General features: G+C 40.3%; 1 protein-coding gene across 1 annotated transcript in view; it reads left to right on the plus strand.

Annotated features, from left to right (window-relative positions):
* CHM (CHM, Rab escort protein 1) overlaps positions 1–16,921 on the plus strand; it is a 146,406-nt gene that overhangs the window by 115,499 nt on the left and 13,986 nt on the right. Inside the window, exons 10-12 of the mRNA XM_019536476.1 lie at positions 721–825; positions 2,690–2,753; positions 5,903–5,999. Of these exons, the coding sequence (XP_019392021.1) occupies positions 721–825; positions 2,690–2,753; positions 5,903–5,999 (266 nt within the window). The remainder of the gene's footprint in view (positions 1–720; positions 826–2,689; positions 2,754–5,902; positions 6,000–16,921) is intronic.

Below are 16,921 nucleotides of genomic sequence, written 5' to 3' on the forward strand. Positions count from 1 at the left end.
TTAACAGTCTTAAAGACAAATCATATTTGTCAGAAACATTTGCATTTTTCTTTGAACAACATGGCCTATTGTGTTTCTTGGTTGAACTAGAGAGAGAGAAAGAGATGTTATGCATATTCACAAGTGTTTTGTAGAAGTAGATACTAACACTAGAAAAGATCACTTGGATAACTGTCTGTCCTATATATTTGCCAGGCTTACTCCCTTCATTGTTCAAACTAACTAATTTTCTAACTTGTCAAACTTAATCATTACAGTAAACATACCCATTTTTTGTAAAGGCACGCCTGTTATAGAAATGCTGAAGTGATAGGGTCATGTATAGAAAATCATCAGTTTTTCATTTATCACTAGGCAAGTAACTTGTCAAATTGCAATTAAAAAAATGATGTTATCATTGTGGATGGAATACATTGTTTTATTTGTGGAATGATTGACTAATGCAATTATGGCATAAATTAGAATAAACAGTACCATGTATTTCATAACATGTAGCTATCTAAATAGGTTTCTATATGATCTTGTTATATGTAGTCGGGTTTTTTTAATAAGGCGTCATTTCTAGCTGCTTACAAGTAAAACATGCAGCATTTATTGCCAGTTATTGGAAATGGAATTGAATCTCCAAATATTGTTCAACTTCAAAGACATAAAAGATTTATTTTGTGATATCATTTATTTCTAAGCAGTCTTTACTTATTGTGCTTCGTTTTTTAACAGATGTAAAGCAATTATAGATCATTTTGGGCAAAGAATAAGTGCCAACTATTTTGTTGTAGAAGATAGTTACCTTTCAGAAGAAACATGCACAAATATATGTTACAGGTAAATAATAAAGAAGACGCATAGTAAGTGTGTTGTTTTGCTTTTTCCCCCAGACAAACCCACATACGTAGCACAACCTTGCAAACTTCACAACAGACCCAGAGGGCAACATTGGTATATGAATACAACCTAATTGGGTATATTTCTGCAGTGTCATTTCCCCAACTTTCTCCCTCCTCTTTTTCCATGTCGGGGGGGTGAACTGCTGTACTATCTATATTTAAGTTTGCTAACATTTTTCTTTTAAATTTATGTTGACTTTTTTCTTGGAGAACTCTAACACTTGCTGCAAAAAATGGAATTATGGAAATGTCTGTGGTGCCCCCCATGTAAGCATACTCAAGTTTGGAGGAGTGTTGAAACCCCTTATATTATCTCTTTGTTTTGCTGCGTAGAGCTTGTTCCTGGTTTCCTGTCAAAGCATCAACATGCCATCAGCAGTATATATGCACTACCTTTGCAGCACATTCCAAATGGCACAGAGGCAAAATAATAGTAGCAGGTGCAGCACAGAGTTAACATTGTCAGAAAAGGGTCTGAGATTTGAATTCATAATATCCCGGCCCAGCTGTTTCCTTGCAAACAATCTTTGCTACACTATTTTGAATGTAAAAAGTACAATAAAAATGTGAAGTACTAGATCTGATCAAAAAATACAAGTTCTGTTTTGTGGACAGTGCTAGTATTTCAGGATTATTTGCTTTTAAGGCAAAACAATTGAGACTCAAGGTCATAATCTCTGCATCTGCCTTAGCCTCCATGATACATCATAGAGAACTGTATACCACGTTCCTTGATAAACTGCATTTCTTATGCAAAGTGGTCTATTCGTGTGGCCAAGATACCCTTCTAAATTGCTTGAATTTGATTTCCTCATGGGAAATTCTGCCAAAATTTTCCTATGCAGAATTACAAGTTTCCAAATGAGAAACCAAACATTTTCATCCAGCCTTGACTACTTGGGGAAGTTAGGCTATATTTGAAATCCAGTCTTTTGAGGCACCCCGGATTATTAGAGACTCTTTTTGAAAATGTTTGCCTTGTTACCTCTATTCCTCCCTGTTCCTGCTCTTTACAATAGACAGTTATGGCTCCTCCTGTTGAGGGTTTTTGGGCTTGGGTCACACCTTTATGGGACTCAAGCAGCCAATGGAAAACTTCTACTTGTAGGGCTAGTGATTTTGTTACCATTTTCTGTCTACAGCATTATGAGAGCCACTTCCTGATGCTCAAAGTATTCTCTAAGGATAATAGTATTCTTGTACCATTTTTGCTTTATTCTCTTCATGGCTTTTGTTTCCTTTCTTGTTACTAAACAGGGTGACAAGGAGCAAAGGAGTCAGGAGGTTCCCACAAATGCTACAAAGAATGTATTAAGTTGCAATGACTTATACAGTCTTCTAGCTTTAAATATTATTTATCAAAGCTATGTAGCTCTTTATGGTAATTCATTATATGTTTGTAAAATTAACAGGCTGTCTATTTCTCAAGATTCTTTCCTGTTGACTGCATATTTAATAAGTTGGTGATATAGGCAGTTATTCATAAAAAATAGATGTCTGATTATTTTGTAATCTTAAAAACATTCTAACAATTTTAGAGGAAAACACCCTGGACCTGGAACTTTTACTTAGACAAATGCTTTGATTTTGGTCATTGAAAGTAGTTAACATTTGTAGAAGTGGGACTATTTCAGGGACATGCAAAACATGTAATTAATTAATAATGTGGTGTCATAAGCACATGTAAATCATTTTACATATTAGTAAAATTGTAATTAAATTATGATTTCCACAAGGCCTGAATCTAAACAGTTACTTTTTTCTGTTTTGTGAAGTACCTTAATTGCTTTATTTATTTGTAGGCAGATTTCCAGAGCAGTGCTCATTACAGATCAATCAGTTCTAAAGACACAGTCAGACCAGCAGGTAAATATCAAGTCTGTATTTAGTTATCTCTTTAAAAAGCTGTATGTAACCACAATTAACTATTTCAGTTCATTAAGAGTTAACTTTTATATTTGTTTCTACTTGAATCAAGTTTTCTAGTTAGCTACTTCTTTTGATCAATTTCTGAATCACCTTCTCCCCTTTTATAGTCAATTAAAATCAGTCAAAATGAAAAATAAGCTAGTAATAGGAGCTGATTTTTTTGTGTGTGTGCTGTGTGTTGTTCACTAATTGATACCTTTGTAACAGTCCCATGGCCAAAGACTGAATTTCAGTAGGGACTAAACAATCCTCCTCTCTGTGTTAAAGATACTTTTAAACAGAGGTATCATTCATTTAGCCCTGTGGGCCACAGTGGGAACATGGGGCTCTTTGTGAGCCAGACCCAGACTGTGGAGCTTCTGGCCATGACCGCTGTTACGTCAGTAGCCAAGGAGGTAACTTCACCACCCCTTAACCTCCTATGCCATAACTGCTGAAGCCACATTGTCAGCCTGGCCAGCAACCAGGAGATGATTGTTAACAATTTTAGTGATCAGTTGCCACTAAAAACACTAAATTATGTGATGCTATCCACCCCCTGGGTAAGCATGAAGCATACTCCATCTCCTCTATCTGGCCCATGGGACCCTTCCAAAAAACAGTTATTACTAGCCCGTGAGAGCCAGCAGAAGGCACAGGGCTTTCAGAGATTGTGTGCCATCCAACCAGGCAAGCTCTGTACCTCCACCTCCATGGGGCTCTGAGCACTCCAGTTAGGAGCCCTGTGAGGAGACACCAAGTGCAGTGGCTTGCAGCTGGACAGCTGGTGCGTGGGGAGAGGAGCAGGCAGTTGGCCCTCGGGGTGATGCGTGGCCCACAGAAGGCAGAGACTCCTGGTGACGCATGGCTCCAGCTGAGTCTCAGGATTTGTAGACAGTGGGTGGCATGGAGCTAGCCTGGTCTTCCCCAAAGGCACATGCCTTCAAACCAGGCTTGTTCTATGCCAGTATGTGGAGCTGTGCACTATCAGACCAGGCTGAACCAGCTCCATGACTCCATATGCGGCTTCCAGCACTCCAGTGGAATCTGCCCTGCCTGAAAGTGCGTGGATTGGGAACCGCAGGAAGTTTTGTGCAGTTGAGCCAAGCTGGCTCTGTGCCTCCACATGTGGCTCCCCACTGGACTGCTGGAAGCCCCGTCTAGAGGCATGAAGCCAGCCTGGTCTGGCCCAATGGCATGCAGCTCCCGTTTGCAGTGCCAGGAGCCCCATGGGCTGGCATGGAGCCAGCCCAATTTGTCCTGAAAGTATGCACCAGTGGGCCAGGTCAGGCCAGTTCTGTGCCGTCATATGCAGCTTCTGGGACTCAGCCAGATCTGTGTGTCACCAGGGGGCTCTGCTAGCTGTGGGCCATGAGTGCGCTGAGGGCCTGCCACCTGCTGCTGCCACCAGCAGTAGGGGCTGTGCGCTATGGGGGAGGATGTTTGTGTGTGTGTGTGGGGGGTCCTGCACACACCTACACACAGCCTTCACAAACTCCACATCCACCCACACACACTCCCATACCCACACTCCCTCCGCAGATCCTCCCCACACAAACCTCACATCCACCCACTCACTCCACAAATCCCACGTGCACACACAAATCCAACACACACCCCATGCCCACCCCTCAACCATGCCTTACACCCCCCACACACAATGTACAAAGATAAGACTTTATTTTGAACTATTATGCAATCACCTCTATACACTATGCAAATACACATAAATCAGGACAAAAATATTTTTTGAAAGAAAATCAAAATATGTTATAGTAGATGTTGTTTTTATATATATCATTTGGTTTTTTTCTGGTTTGAATATGGCAACCCCCTTTCCCCCTCCAAAGGAATACTTCCAGGGGCAAGGGGAGGGACTTCAATTAGCAAAGGTCAGGGGTTAGGGGGTGGGACTTCTGGTCCCAAGATGAAGATAAGAAGTTGGGGCACCTGTAAAGGGGCGGAGATACCCTTGTGGTCCTCGACAGCTCACCAAAAGTCGTTAAGCAACCCTCCAGCCGAAATACTTGCGCACCCCGACCTTTCCTCTTCCCAACCAATGGTCTTGCAGCCAACAGCCACCAACCAAGTGTCAACTCCACCATACATTTGGCTTCCCCAGTCCCTCCTGTTCTCAACACCTTTCTGTCCAGAACCAAAAAACTACTTACCAGTCTCTTGCCACATCACAGGGTATGATTTCAAAAGGAGTGTATTCTTTGTATCAGGTTGGGGGAAAATGGTATTTCCGGGCAGAAAAAGTTCAAGAGCCATTCTTCTAAAAACAGTTATATTTATCCTGGATGATTAAACTTGATGTCATGACATTGCAGATCTTACTAACCATTGACTGCTCACATGAGTAGAGTCTTCAGGTTAAGTCCCATAGATATGTTTCTAAAAATAGTTTCATTAGGAAACTGGAAAGTAAAGCTATGTGGCAGTAATATTTACTGTCTACAGTTACTTTTTACCTGAACTCTTGAGTTGTCTTGATATTGCAGGTTGTCTCTTCCTTCTTGTTACTCTACTTTAACACAGACTTTTTTATGAATCCTTAAAGCAGCTCATAAAAATAAATAAATCTGCTGTGTGTATGTATGGGAATTGACAATAACTGGTTCTCAGGAGTTTTAGTCTGTTTGGCAAATACATATTTATGGGGTTGATAGACTGAATATTTATTCTGTAGTCTGTAACAGCTCTTTTTATGACCATGTACCTACTCGGGTCTGAATTTCTTAGAAATGATTTGTGGAACTCAAATTAAACCATCTTATTTTCTCTAATTCCAAGACATTTTGAAATTTGATAGCCCATAACAGCATTAATTTTGACTACTTTGCAAGTGCATATTAAGATAGTGTTATGTAGGCAAGACTCTACTGTGTAGGCATTAAAGCAATACTTGCAATATTTGTTTAAAATAGCATGTGTTTTTTTGGTGCTTGAAGATCAAGGCACTTCTAGGTAATTTTTAATAATTTATTAGCAGTGGAATGATAAATTATACCAATTTACATGCAAAACAATGAAAAACAAATCATGTTGCTTCCTAGTCTAGATTTATATTCAGAATTTTCTGTTCTTCTCATTCTGTTTGATAGATTTCTGTTTTAACTGTGCCACCAGTGGAACCTGGACAGCCAGTAGTTTATGTCATTGAGTTGTGTTCTTCAACCATGACGTGCATGAAAGGCACCTGTAAGTAGAGCGTTACCTGTATTGTGCTGATCTTTTTTCCATTGCTGGCATCAACTGTGAAAACATATTGTTAAAATATCATTTTGAGTTGTTCTTTAATTACACAATTATAACATTCCTGCCTGACCAAATCCATCTATATTAGCTCGTCTCCGTCAGTGGGTGAGAAAAATGGTGCTGCTTGCCCTCATGATATTCTAGTATCATGTATTAGTATTTCATATATTTCATGGCTAAGTACAGACATTCAAAAAGCCCAAGCCTGAATCAATTCAATCTTTGCAGGTTAGTCTAAACTTTGGAGATTGAACTGAGAAGCAAGTGAATAGACCCTCACTTTTGATTCTGGAAATGAAGCCACATGCCTATACTGGCTCAGTCTAGAAGCTAGGAGGCACTAAAGCAAGCCCTTTCTTCCCTTTGGCAGTGGCAGAAGGTTGGAGAGCAGCTGGGAGAGAAGTCCTCTAGGCTCTTCTCCCCTCCCTGCTCAAGCGGAGGTGGGAGAGGGGTGCAGCCAGGCCTGGGCAGGCCTTTGAGTACAATTGGGTGTGCCTTAATCCCCCTCTCCCCCCGCCCCCTCTACACCACTGGACCCCAGCTGGGATCTTCCTGGCAGGGGCACAGCAGCCCTTGCCAGACTTTTCCTCTCTACTTGAGGGGCGAGGGCTTGGCCCAGGCCGGGCCCCTGAGGCAAAGTGGGGGGAAAGGGGGTTTAATCCCCCCTCCCTCCCCTCTCTCACCACCATAGTATCCCAGCAGCAGTCAGCCTGGCAGAGGCACAGCAGTCCCTGACAGGCTTGCTCCTGCCACCTGAGCGGTGAGCAGGGGGGAAAAGCCTGGCAGGGGCTGTTGCACCCCTGCCAGGCAGACCGTAGCTGGGGTTCCATGCCAATGGGAAAGGGGAGGGAAGAGCAATTAATCCCCCCTCTCTTCACCCACTTCGATGCAAGTTGCCAGCCCAGGGTCTGGCCATTCCCTCTACCCCTGAGTAGGGAAAAGACTAGTAGGGGCTGAAGTCCGAGGCAGGATTTCCCACCTGCACCCCCTTCTCAGCCAGCCAGAGCAGTGATAGTGCTTTGGCTGGGGAGCAAAAGGGCGGGGCCAGCCCTGCTTCTCTGGAGCAGACAGTACAACCCAGCCCAGGGCTGAAAAGCATCCTGGGATACTGGGGGACTGTGAGTTAACTTAAACCAGGAAGAGGTCTGGCTCAGAAGTTTCATAAACTGGTTTGACCTAAATCAGTTAAGTCTGATACTACATTCAGCCAGGTTTATCTTAAACCAGTTTCAGCCATTTTGAAAGTGGTTTATGTGCACTGAACTTCTGTTCTGTTACAGGTTTAAACTGGTTTCTGATCACTTAAACCAGTTTATGTGTAACTTCTGTCCCTAGCCCATGATCAGTACTGGGGGCTATTTGTATTTAAAACTATTGTAGTAAAGCTCATATGCCAGTATTATTTATTTATACTCTTGCTATGATGACTTTAACTGTAAGAGATATATTGTACCTTATTTCTAAATGAGTCACTGGGGAACGCAGATTGTGCAGTTATAGTTATCACAGTCAGTTATAGTCAGAATCACATGTTGTTATATCCCATTTGACTAACAAGATATAGCATAGTAGAAATAGATACAACTGTATTTTTTAGCTTTTCAGCGCTTAACACAGGATCAAATCTTGTTCTCATGTCTAATTTCACTACTACCATTGAAATGAATAGTACTAGTATAGGGTTTTGTCTTAATAGTGTAGTTATATATCCTGCTTGATTATTTCCTTAAAACAGTCTAGTGAAAATATTCAGTTCTTTGACTTCCTATACTAGGAGGTTTTAATAGTAAACTACAAAGCTCCTGGATATATTTGTTGTTGTTTTATTGCATCATTTCTTATGTAAAGCTGCTCCCAATATCTCATCTTTTAAAGTTAGAGATGTAGAGTTCTGGCTTCTTTTTTGCAGAGGATTCATGTTAGTCCAGTGGTCAGGGTCCCTGGCATCAGAGAATCTGGATAGGATGGGATAATTATGATGAGGCAAGGTACTTAAAATTCTTTCCTCCCAGGGGCACAATATCCACAGTTGGCAAAGAGAGGGAGTATCATTAGGGTATACAGATTCTGTTTTGCTAATGATACATTTAGGTAGTACAGTCTGCAGTTATTCTCCTTCACAAATGGAAACTCACCATCAATACCAAGGAGTTGGGTGGTATAAATGCCATTGCATACCCTAACCATTTTTAAGTAAAGCCAGGGTGGAACTCCTGCTATAGATCAAGTGAGGTATTGCTGGTTGCATTTGCTTCACTTTACTTACCTATGTAGTAACCTTCCTAGCCCCAGTAACAGTATCCACAAGCATGCTGTGCTGGTCCAGGCAGATTACCTTCTAAATTGGTAGTATTGGGTGCATCTAAATTTACTGTAGAGTTGATTAATTAGCTCCACAATAAAGCATCACCATATACCAGGGGTAGGCAACCCCCAGCATGGGTGCCAGAGCTTGGCACACAAAGGCTTTTTGCTTGGCATGTGCACCTTGGAGCAGATGGCAGGGAAGGGGCCAGGGCTGTGCTGCCAGAACAAGGATCGAGCCCCTCATAGCTCTCCTACCATCTGGCCCTGGCATACCAACATCTTACAAGTCAAGGTTTTAGGTGTTTTTGGCACTCAAAAATGTTGCCGACCCTGGCCATATACACATGTACCAGTATCAGAGTGCAGTAGATTAATTAACTGCATCATAAGGTATCACTGTCAGGAACAGTACTATCTTACAGTACAGTTACTTAATGCACCAAGGTGCATATGTAGATGGTAACCAGGGCTGGCTGGCACACAGGGGTGAAAAAATGAAGGGGCCACCTGCTGTCCAGCCCTGCACTTTAGCACCCTCATGCTCTAGCCAGCCCCTCTGCCACCCAGTGCCTGAGCCCCCAGGCAACCTGAGGCTGCTGTGCCCCAGTTCAAATTGCTGTATTCCCAGGTGCAGCATCTGCACGTGTACCCTAGACTGCAGCAGTTTAAGCATCCACATGTGCCATTAAGGCACCGTGATAAACTCTGGTGCAAACTCCATCAGAGTTTATCACATGGGTTTAATGGCACATGTAGATGCATCCAGTGTATAGCTGCTTGAGCAGGCTGGCTGGCATGGGTTAATTGGCACTGACAGTGGTGCTAATTATTCTGTCCCAAATACCATGCAGTTGTTAGTGGTTTAAGAGGCAGCCTGCCCAAAGCTCTAAACTTATACTAGGGTTATTACTGCCAGAGATGGTTAGTTTACCAGTCATCTTATGGATTTATTGGAGACTGGAAGACTGAATCATTGTTGGGTTTATGGTTTTGTTGGTCTCTTCCAACTTTATCCAATGAAATCCTGCGATAAAGTTGTTTTTTTCAGTCTCTGTTTGTCCTGTTCGTTTTATTTCTTCTGGTGTCATCTGAATCTTAGCTGATGCTTCTTTTAAGTTTGTTCCTTTAAAGGACAAACTGCTGAGGCCAATATATTATATACAGCACATAAAGTTAACAATTTTCTTTTTGTAGTTGTAGAATTTAGTTCCAATAATGAGATTACTGGAGGTTTTCATCCATAATGACTTCATAAAGGAAATGAAATCTTCTCAGAATTTTATTGCTTATATTGACTATTTCTGCATTAAGGCTTTTAATTTTAAAAAATTATATTAAGAACTGACCTGTCCAAAGAGGGCCTTCCGGTGTTTCCATTAAAATTTTCTATTTACAAGGGTTTATGACTGAACTGTTAACATTTGGTATAGACTGAAACAGTCAAACTTGTTGCTCACATTGGAACTAAAAAAAATCTTTCCTAAATTCTATTCTAAGGGCTTGTCAGTTTGAGGCCTTTTATAGTGATGAAGTAAAAAGAGATCATAGCCATTGTTTCATTGTTTAACACAGGGATTTTCAACCTTTTTAAGGAGTTGTACGCTTTCTGGTGGTGGTGGCTGCACACAGGGGGAGAAGGCTTGCGCAGGATGGTGGTGGTGGCCACTTGCAAGCTTCCCCACCCCCCAACCTCCGGGTCTGGCTGGCACCTATGCAGCCCGCAGAGGGGAGCCACTGCCCTTGCCCCACCCTGCTCCCTGCAATGGCTTGGGGTGGTAGGTGGTGGCACTCCCTCCCCACCCACCTGCACATACCTCCTAGCACCTTTCCAAGCAAGCCCTGAGAGGTATGCGTACCCCCAGTTGACAACCCCTGACTTAACACTTTAAGAGCAGATGATCCTAAAAATGATAATCACCTTTTTCCACTGTTACCTGAATTTTAATTTAGATCTTCAAATGGACCGTGAAATAATCCACCCAGCCACTTAGACCCTAAAAAATTTATTTCCTGTGTATAAATAAAAAATTGTTTAAAGAAGGAAGTCTGTAATTAGATACTTACACTGCATAGTACTTCAATTATGTGGCAAATGCTCAACCATTTAAATAACAAATTTGCAGTTTTGATGTTTTTTCTATTTATTATAAAACACACAGCAGGAAATCACTCAGGAAGCATTAATGTTCAAAACTGAATATGGACTCACGTCCAAGCAATATTTCTGATAACACAAAAGTCTGGTTTGACTCTGTGCTATCATGCAGTTCCCCCTACATTATTACTTTGACTTCAGACAGAATTCTATAGCCTTATCTGAGAATTTTTGTTTTGATAGACTTAAAGCAGCAAAAAGTTTGCAAATTATTGTTTTGTTATTGTACTTAACTATTGATGAGTTGGTAGTCTTTTACCAAAGTGCTGAAATACTGTGGCAGGATTTTGGGTACAGGTAAATTCTAAAAGCAGGGAACATTTCATAAATCTCCTGCTTTACTTTTACATCATTATCTGTAAATAGGTTTATCCTGACTGATTTCTCCTTCAAACAATTACTTAAGATAAGTATACAAATACATCTACTCTTTGATCACAGTGCATAAATGACAGGCACATAATCTGTGTTGCTAGCTGAGTGGAACCAAACTCCTTCACTTGCCCTAAAAATTGAGACTGTAATGATGAAATCATGAACTAAACTCATCGTTCTTCCTGCTAGAAGAATTACTTGAAGACAAATGTTGGCAACCACTGTAACTAATGCAGTTATACCTGAGTAAATCACACATAATCAAAATATATACTGATGAGACTGTGACTCATAGCCATAACCTCAAAGGTAATAAAAATGATTTTATAGAAAGTAAATGATGTGAACTTTGATGATTTATAGCTGTTTTTTGAGAAAAATAGATTGTATTACAGTGTTTGAGATAGTGAACAATTTAGTTAAGGTTGCAAGACAACTTTCATTATCACCACCTGTTTTCTTATTTCTGTAAGATAAGTCACCTTTTGGCCTGAAAATTTCCATTCATGGTCAAATTTGATGGTGACCTTTTAAAATTCAAGATAACCCCTTTAGGTTTGTTTTCTGGTTTAGCCTTTTTGTTATCAAATATAAGAAAAACATGAAGGATTATAATTCAGTTCCCATTGAAGTCAATGGCAAAACTTTAGTTGACTTCACTAGAAGCAGTGAATATCACTCAAGATTTCACTCATCTTTTGTGCTAATAAATGGCATAACTGAACTTCAACCCTGTTCCTTATATGGGGCTAGATTTCAATAATAAATAATGTGTAATGAATTTGAATTACAAAGCAATAATGCTTTTTAAAAACAGGATTGTACATGTGTGCATTTACATTTTTTTTATATTTTAAGCTGTTGCCTATGTTACTGTAGGATAGATAAAAAATGTATTAACATAGGAAACATGAGTAGGATGAACTGAAAACCTGATCAGTTTTCGTTGCATACTTCTGGATTTGTACAAAAGCCAGCTGAGCTTTTCCACAATGCTGGAATGACTGTGTTTCTTTTTATCCCAAATATCACAGTGTATCACTGCAAAGGCCTGAACCAATGCCCTGTTCTGCTTTATCAGTGCAGCAGCACAGCTTCTTCAAGAACCATCCCATCCATGAGTTTCTCCTTCACTGCTTCTGAGTAAAGGAGTCTACTAACAGTTTTATAACACAATCTTTTATATGTGAGTGAGTGACTGTAGAATCAGATAGAACTAATGCAGCAGAGTAGCTGCCTGCCTCTCAAAAAAAGACTTTGTGAGCCAGATAAAGGTTCCAGGTAGTTGCTGCATAGGGGCTTCTCTTTGAGGGTGATCCAGGCACTCAGGCATCCCCGCCTAACAAAACAGAAGAGGAAAGGTACCCTTCAGCTGCCCCACGTGACATTTTCCTTCTTTATTTTAATTAAAAATACATACACAAAAATAAATATGAAATCTGTATTAACACATTTCAAATTTAATTAGAAATTAAGAAAGTGTATATGTTTAGAAATAATGATCTGCCCATACTGCATAAGGGACGTTCAGAAAATTTGTAGTTTGACTTAGAAGCAGTTTGCTTGGGTTTTCAACATAAGCCATCAACATAGATGTGCTTGGTCCGTTGTAGCTGCAGTTTCATTATACCAGTCTTCCAGAAATTCTTGTCTTGCATGTTCAGAAACTCTTTGGCTGCTGTAGTCACCCTAATATATAATCATTAAACTCCTTCCACAGAGGTATTAATTCAGCTTGGCACTGTCTGCCTTATGCCAGTTAGATGAGGAAGCAGATTAAAACCATGTTGGATTGCTTTTGGTTATTGCAATCTGGGATGTGTAGAATGGTTGGAATGCAATGGAAGTTTTCCATTTAGCTTCCATAGATTTGTTCTTAATGGGTTCACAAACACAGCAGTTCATTAGGATAGTACTCCGTTGAAGGCCTTTCTTAGGGGCGGATCCAGGGGATGGTGTACTAGTGCATTTGCACTTTTCTTTGATCCCTGTTTCAGCCACAGTTTAAAGCCAACTGTCTGGTAGTGGCAGCAGCATTTCTAGTCAGGCAGTACTGAGGGAGCCACTTCATGGATTATTGTAATATATCTGATCCCTTGTAAACTCTTCATTCCAAAGATATTAATGACCCTCTTCCTTTTAATGGTCTTGATGTTGTGCCAGTCATGCTATCTTTTGCTCTGCATTTCTGCTGCTGTTGGATGCTCCTGCTATTGAAGCTCCTATTTCACAGCCCACAGCTTGTTTTCAGTTCATTCCAATTAAGTTATTTTTTCCTTCAATCTAAAATTGAATAATACAACTCTAGGCCCCTGGCATATTAGTAAAGCTTCTAGTTTATTTTTAACTGGAGAAAAGTATGGATTTCTTTTATATTTGATGATGCACCTCACCATCTGGACCCCCTTTTCAACATTCTAGCTCATCCCATGATCTTGTTTGTCAAAAGGTAGTAAATCATGATCATCTCTTCACTGTCCCAAAACCATGGCTATAACCATACCACCTTAAACTTCTTAGGAGATGGAGACTGTCTGTTTCCTCTGCCTGCTCCTCTGTTTTGTCTTAGATTCCAAATGGTGAGAGTATATATCATCATAAGTTGCAGTCCTGCTCGTGAATTTTTCTTGTTTTTCTTGAAATCACTCCAGAAGGTCCCTGTAAATATTAAGTTGTTCTTTTTTCAGTTCAGATCTTGATCATGTGTTGGTCTTCATTAAGGATGACATGCATGGCCCAGTGCTGATGCTCAATGGTTCGGACATCTGCCTGACTGATCTTCTATCACTTGTGACTGTCTTATGCTGTGGTGGTCATGGTAGCTCCTCAGTGTTGGTTCTCCTTCGAATAAATGCAGATGTTCTTTTTTTTTTTTTTTTTACTGTGTGAAATCATCTTCAAGTGTTGCCATCATACCCTTGTGGAATTCCTTGGAGGTCAGCCCTTTATTAAAAAGGTATCTGATCGCCACTCTGATTTCTTTCTCTTGTTTTTTTCAAATTTTGAGTGACTAAACTTCAACACATCCTCATACAAGTTCTGCAGAGATTAAAAAAATGCTACTAACAAGAAATGTATAAATAGCAGTGTTTTGATCTGTGAAATCTGAACTTTAGTCCATCATTAAATAAGTCAGGCTAGATACTTTCTGAATGTGCCTTGAACTTTGTATTTTCAGTTTTGATTACTTATATAGCATCCTAAATGTGGATTTCATGCATGGAAAAGATTGAACCATTGTACTCTAGCAATGTAGAATCATTCTGTTTTATATTTCAAAGATATTTGTATGGTTTAATTTTAGGATCTTGAAATCAGTCTGTCCCTTTGTTGTATTTCCCAACCTGACAAACAAAGTCTATTTGCTTACTTTTTCTTAATGATTAATGGTAATATGGAAACAATAAACATTTGTAATGTCGTTTTTTGACATTGCACGAAACAGTTGTGCATGCATTTAGTTTTTATAACATTCATCAAAAGCCAGTATATATGGTAGTTAATATTTGGTGCTCTGCTCTGTATTCCCTCAGACTTTGGACTGTTTACCTCCACTGCCAATAGTTATTCAACATGGTAAATAAAACAAGCCCAGGAGTAATGGAATTTAGTATCCTATAGAAAGCTCAGTACACCATTTTTTAAATGTGTTTATGGCTGTGTGATGGTTTGGACCCCATATGTTGCTGCCCATAAGCCAATTTGAATTGTTTTAGCATTAGTTTAGTAAGGTATTGAATGCTACTTTGAATTTACTTTTGGAATTCACTTAAACCCTAATTTTGTGGCATAACCCCCTCCCAGTTTCCCCTCCACCCATATTGGTTAGTTCTTAAAGGACACTGTGGAGTTCAGTGTTCAAAGCACTTATTTTACAAGGGGAAATCGTAGGCACAGTTTGCCCATTTACTTCTGTGCTGCCAGACATAAACTTTGGGTAGATTGGGTGAACACAAAAATTCAGGTAATAACTCCACATGGGGTGCATCTACGTATGCGCTTTACTTCAGAGTTGACTAATTAGTTACACAGTCAAATGTCACCATCTACATGTGTGCTGGTGTTTGGGCACAGTAAGTGAATTAACTCTGCTGTAGGATAGTACTGTCCAGGACAAGTACTGTCCCACGGCAGAGAAATTTATGCCGCCTCAACACACGGGTTGACATTAATGGGACTGGCTGGGCATGAGGGTGCTACATGTGGGGGCTGCCTGCTGGTTAGCCCTGCACTGTAGCATCCTTTTGCCCCAGTCAGCCCTGACACCCTGACCCAGAGCCCACGGCTGACCCCTGAACCTGCGACCAACCTGGGGCTGCTCCACCACAGCTCTAACTGCTGGAGTCCCAGGCTCATGTGTATATGCTGCATCTGGGAGCCACTGACTCCAGTGCAAACTGTGCCAGAGTTTATTGCTCTGTGCTAATTGCACGTGTAGATTCACCCTTCTGCTATTACTGCATCAGTTCTAATCCATCTTTAACAAGGGAAGACTCCTAATGAATTCGTGGTGAAATGTTGATATGCAGCTTTAATATATTACTGCAGTTTCTAGGAGAGTTAAATCTATACACTTGTTCACCTTTCCTTCTCTATTCTCTTGATGTCAGATAGTCTGTTCAGTGTGTTCCTCACTGGCAAACCATATCTCTCCTCTCAGCCTGGGCTTAGGACTCCTGCTGGGGAATAATTCTCCAGAATGTTTTACATTCAAAGCTCCAGACACAGCAGATATCAGAGTCCCTTTGCAATACTCCTGTAGCTTCTGTTCCCTCATTTTGTGCAGTCAGAATATCTAGCAACAAGATACATAGGATAAAGTGATTCAGATTCCCTTCCCTGGGACTGTGCTGTCTCCCACAGGAATTTATAAAATGGCAAGTCTTTTTTCATAAACCAGATATATAGGATTTGTTCCTTCACTATTATATATTTTGTTTCCCTGGTATACTTTTTGTCTGTCACAGAGTCCTCTGTTCTCTTGAGTTTTGTCCAAGGATTGAAGAAGGATGTTCTTTTAAACTTACTTTTAAAGACACAACACATCTTTTATAAATCTAAATCTCTTATAAATTCTAGATTTCTCGTAAATTATTCTTATAATAATATTGTCAAAGCTCCTCTGAAGCTTGAAAATGTCTTGGTCTGTCCTTAAAGATAAGAAGAAATGTCTAAAATGTCTAAATATATCTTACTTATATCTTACAAATAAGTATGAGTGGATGTCTAATTTTATAGGTTCTCATGCTTCTTGAGAGCATGCTTCTTGAGGGGACTTGCTGCAAAATCTCACTTTACAGGGCTAATGTGAGAGGCCATTAGGTGCATGGAAACCTAGGTGAAATCTAGTTTGGATTAGATTTACATAGCAGGTTATTTCAGGAGTAATACCCCATTTCTGTCAAAAATTTACCTTCAGAAACTGAGTTTTCAGAGTAACATCTGACATCTTTTTCCACATATTCTCCTGACCAACTGTTTGGCCTGCTGAGGAACAAAAAGCAGTTATTGAGGCCATTAACAAGGGGGAAATGTAATTCCCTCCCTTTACAGTTAAAGGACCTTCAGATTACCCAACATTTGTGAGCATTCCTGTTGATGCTTTCTAGAAGCCCGTATTTTGTTTGGCTGTGTCGGCCTCTCTTGCTTTTCAGAGTTCAAGCATCCAGACTGAAAGTGTACATGTGGTTTCCTCCTTGCTTTCCCAAGACTGATGAGTACCTCTCTCCTAAATGGAAATTTCAGAGTGGGCCCTCATCTGGGCGACATCCATGTTGGATGAGGAAGGGGGAGGTAACTTGATATTAGTAGAGAAATGAAGTTGAATTGACTCATCCCAAAGATCAGTCAGTACTTTCTTTAACATTAAAAAAATAATTAACTACAACATATTGCACCCTCCTTCATCTTTTGATACAGTAGTTTCGCTTTACATGTTGGAATAAAAGAGAGCCAATTTTGTGGAGAGCTGGATATTTTGGAAAGTTCACTAGGCTGTGAAACAAAGAAAAACAATAGCATGAAGCTC

The sequence above is a fragment of the Crocodylus porosus genome, unplaced genomic scaffold, assembly GCF_001723895.1.
Source record: "Crocodylus porosus isolate Cpor-Errol unplaced genomic scaffold, CroPor_comp1, whole genome shotgun sequence".
Taxonomy (NCBI): Eukaryota; Metazoa; Chordata; order Crocodylia; family Crocodylidae; genus Crocodylus; species Crocodylus porosus.